The sequence below is a fragment of the Humulus lupulus genome, chromosome 4 (genome assembly GCF_963169125.1).
Source record: "Humulus lupulus chromosome 4, drHumLupu1.1, whole genome shotgun sequence".
NCBI lineage: Eukaryota > Viridiplantae > Streptophyta > Magnoliopsida > Rosales > Cannabaceae > Humulus > Humulus lupulus.
The window spans coordinates 162,892,792-162,896,522 of record NC_084796.1 but is presented as its reverse complement, the minus strand read 5'-3'; the positions used below and the strand labels follow the sequence as shown (position 1 = coordinate 162,896,522).

The following is a 3,731-nucleotide window of genomic DNA, read 5'->3' as shown; positions in this document are numbered from 1 at the left end:
AGGTTAATGAATTTTTGGGATTGGTTCAGGGCAGCATGACAACTATAGAATATGTCCTAAAATTTGACAGACTTGCGAAGTTTGCACCGGATCTTATGCCTACTGATGCAGATAGGCAGGACAGATTTATTATGAGGCTCAATGCTATGATAGCCCGATATGTATGGATTACAACTGTTCCAGGGGGGACAACTTATGCCTAGGCTATTGATAAGGCTCTTACCACTGAGGAAACGGAGAACAAGATTTCGAGGGAGAGTGCGGCAAGATGGAAGGGCCGCATAGTGGTGCCTCCATACTCTGGGTCTGGTAGGGGCGGATGCCTTAATGATCTGAAGAGGAAGACCCCTGATACGTCGACTGCTCCTGGTCCAGATAGGAGAGGTCGGGGTAGTCAGGGTGACCGTCAGGGAGGCGGTGATACATGGAGGAGCTATCCAGAGTGCAAAAGGTGCAGAAGATGCCATCCGGATGACTGTTGGGCTAAGGCCTGTTATGTGTGCAGGGTGGTAGGACACCTCAAGAAAGGCTTCTCAACAGTGAAGAAAGGGGAAGCAGGGAAGGTGGACAGCTTGACTTTAGCTCGAGTGTTCACCCTGATGTAGGCAGAGGCCGAGGCTAGTCCTTTGGTGGTGACAGGTCATCTTTCTAGCGCTGACTCTCCTTTTACTGTATTGATTGACTCTGGTGCTACACATTCATTTATTTCTAGTAAGGCGATTGATAGTCTGTGTAGACCTAGTGAGTATTATACTACGAAGTCTAGGACTATAGGAGAACTAGTAGTTTCTAGGAGGTGGATTAGTGCACTACCATTGATGGTTGATCGCTATTGCATCAGAGGATCAAGAGAAATCAACTTTTACATGTCCCTATAGCACATTGGCTTTCAGGAGAATGCCATTTGGATTATGTAATGCCCCTGCAACATTTCAACGGTGCATGATGGCCATATCTTCAGATATGGTAGAATGGTGTATTGAGATATTCATGGATGATTTCTCTGCTTTTGGCTCATCATTTGACCTCTGTTTGGGTAACTTGGAGAACGTGCTGAATCGTTGTGAGAAGGCAAATCTAGTGCTGAATTGGGAGAAATGCCATTTTATGGTGAAAGAGGGGATTGTTCTTGGCCATAAAATTTCGAGTGAGGGAATTGAGGTAGATAGAGCAAAAATTTCTACCATTGAAAAGCTGCCTCCACCAGTTTCAGTTAAAGGTGTTAGAAGTTTTCTTGGTCATGCTGGGTTCTATCGTAGATTCATAAAAGATTTCTTTAAAGTGTCCAAGCCTCTCTCGAATCTGCTTATGAATGGAGTTGTCTTTGATTTTAATGATGAATGCTTGAGGGCATTCAATTTCTTGAAAGAAAAGCTAATTTCTGCTCCAATTGTGATAGCTCCGAATTGGGAATTGCATTTTGAGTTGATGTGTGATGCTAGTGACTACGCAGTGGGGGCAGTTTTGGGACAGCGAATTGACAAGGTATTCAGGTCTATTTATTATGCTAGTCGGACTCTAAATGATGCTCAGCTGAATTATGCTACTACAGAAAAGGAGCTGCTAGCTATTGTGTTTGCTTGTGATAAATTTAGACCATATATGATTGGTAACAAAGTGATTGTCTACACTGATCACTCTGCCATTAAATACTTGATGTCAAAGAAAGATGCCAAGCCCCGCCTGATTAGATGGATTCTTTTGCTTCAAGAATTTTACATGGAAATTCGTGACAAGAAAGGCAGCGAGAATGTGGTAGCTGATCATCTCTCTAGACTTGAGGTGGAGGAGACTGAAAATAAGAAAGCAGTGTAAATTAATGATCACTTTCCTGATGAGCAGTTGTTTTGGGTAAGTGAGACTTTAGCTGTCCCTTGGTTTGCTGACATAGTGAACTTCTTGGTTGCCAAGATTGTGCCTCCTGAAATGTCAAAGCAGCAATTAAAGAAATTATTTTCTGAGGTGAAACATTACTATTGGGAGGAGCCTATTCTCTATAGGCATTGTGTTGATCAGATTATCAGAAGGTGTGTTCCTGAAGAAGAGATGCAATCCATTCTTATTCACTGTCACACTCAACAATGTGGAGGGCACTTTGGAGCATCAAGAACGGCGGCCAAGGTATTACAAAGTGGTTTCTATTGGCCTTCATTATTCAAGGATGCCAATGTTTTTGTCAAGGCATGTGATAGATGTCAGCGAACTGGTAATATCTCGAGGAGAAATGAAATGCCTTTACAGGGGATTCTTGAAGTGGAACTGTTTGATGTTTGGAGCATCGATTTCATGGGGCCTTTTCCACCATCTTACAACAATGAATATATTCTATTGGCAGTAGATTATGTATCTAAATGGGTGGAGGCTGTAGCAACTAGAGCCAATGACGGTAAAACTGTGCTTAATTTTCTGCATAAACATATTTTTACTAGATTTGGCACTCCCCAAGCTCTTATTGGTGATGAAGGGAAACACTTTGTGAATAAGCAACTTGATGCATTGCTGGCTCGTTATGGAGTATATCATCGAAAAGCTCTGCCTTACCATCCTCAATCAAATGGGCAAGCTGAAATTTCAAACAGATAAATCAAAAGCATCCTTAAGAGGACCGTTGACAGCTCGAGAAAAAATTGGTCAAAGAAGTTAGATGATGCGATTTGGGCATACAGAACTGCATTCAAAACACCAATAGGCATGTCTCCTTACAGGTTGGTGTTTGGTAAAGCGTGTCATCTACCAGTTGAGTTGGAGCACAGGGCATTCTGGGCTATGAAAAAATTAAATTTTGATTGGAGTGCTGCAAGTGAACGAAGGTTGTTGCAACTGAATGAACTTGATGAGTTCAGAAATGAGGCTTATGAAAATGCTAAGATTTATAAGAAGAGAACAAAGGCTTGGCATGACAAGAACTTAGTCAGGAAGAAGTTCCAACCAGGGCAGAAGGTACTTCTTTTTAATTCAAGGCTGAGACTTTTTCCTGGGAAATTGAAGTCAAGATGGTCAGGACCATTCACTGTTGTTCAGGTCTTTCCATATTGTTCTGTAGAAGTTTGGGGTAACTCAGGTGATTCCTTTAAAGTCAATGGCCAGAGATTGAAACCTTACTTGGGTGGTACTTTTGATCAAGCAAAGTCTATCCTCCTTCTGAAGCCTCTTTGAAGAGGGGTCCAGCGTCCGGCTAAATGACGTTAACGACAGCGCGTTGAGGAGGCAGTTCTCAGTTGTAAATTCATTTTATTTTATTTTATTTGGTTTTGAACAATAAAGGGAATTTGTTTTTAGTTGTTATTTCTATTTTCATGTCTTGTTTGAACCGTGAAAATCGTGAAAAAAAAAGATATGAAAAATATAAAAATATGGTGATTGCAGGTGCCATAGCGCTACAACGCTATACTTGTAGCGCTATGGCGCTTTTCTCAGAGAAGAAAAAGAAATTCGGAGGCCAATTAGCGCTACAGCGTAGTTATACCAGTGCTACAGCGCTGGTTCCAGAGGCCAGAGTCCCAATCTGTGCATTAGCGCTACAGCGTTATTCCTTTAGCGTTGTAGCGCTCTGTTCAGTTTTTTTTTTTTTAAATCAGAGGGGTGCGATTTTCCCCCTCATTTCCTCTACTTTCTTTTTCTTCACTTCCATCTTCTCTCCTCCTTCCTCTCCATAACCTCCATCGATCTTCTCTTGCAGCCCCATTTCCAGAAATCTCTCCACACATTTCCCCTTTCTCATTCATTTCTTT

General features: G+C 41.9%; 1 protein-coding gene across 1 annotated transcript; it reads left to right on the top strand.

Annotated features, from left to right (window-relative positions):
- The first annotated feature begins 2,766 nt into the window (after positions 1-2,766).
- Positions 2,767-3,156, top strand: LOC133832641 (uncharacterized). The gene has a single exon (XM_062262954.1). It carries the CDS (start codon positions 2,767-2,769, stop codon positions 3,154-3,156), a length of 390 nt encoding a protein of 129 aa, XP_062118938.1.
- Positions 3,157-3,731: the final 575 nt, after the last annotated feature.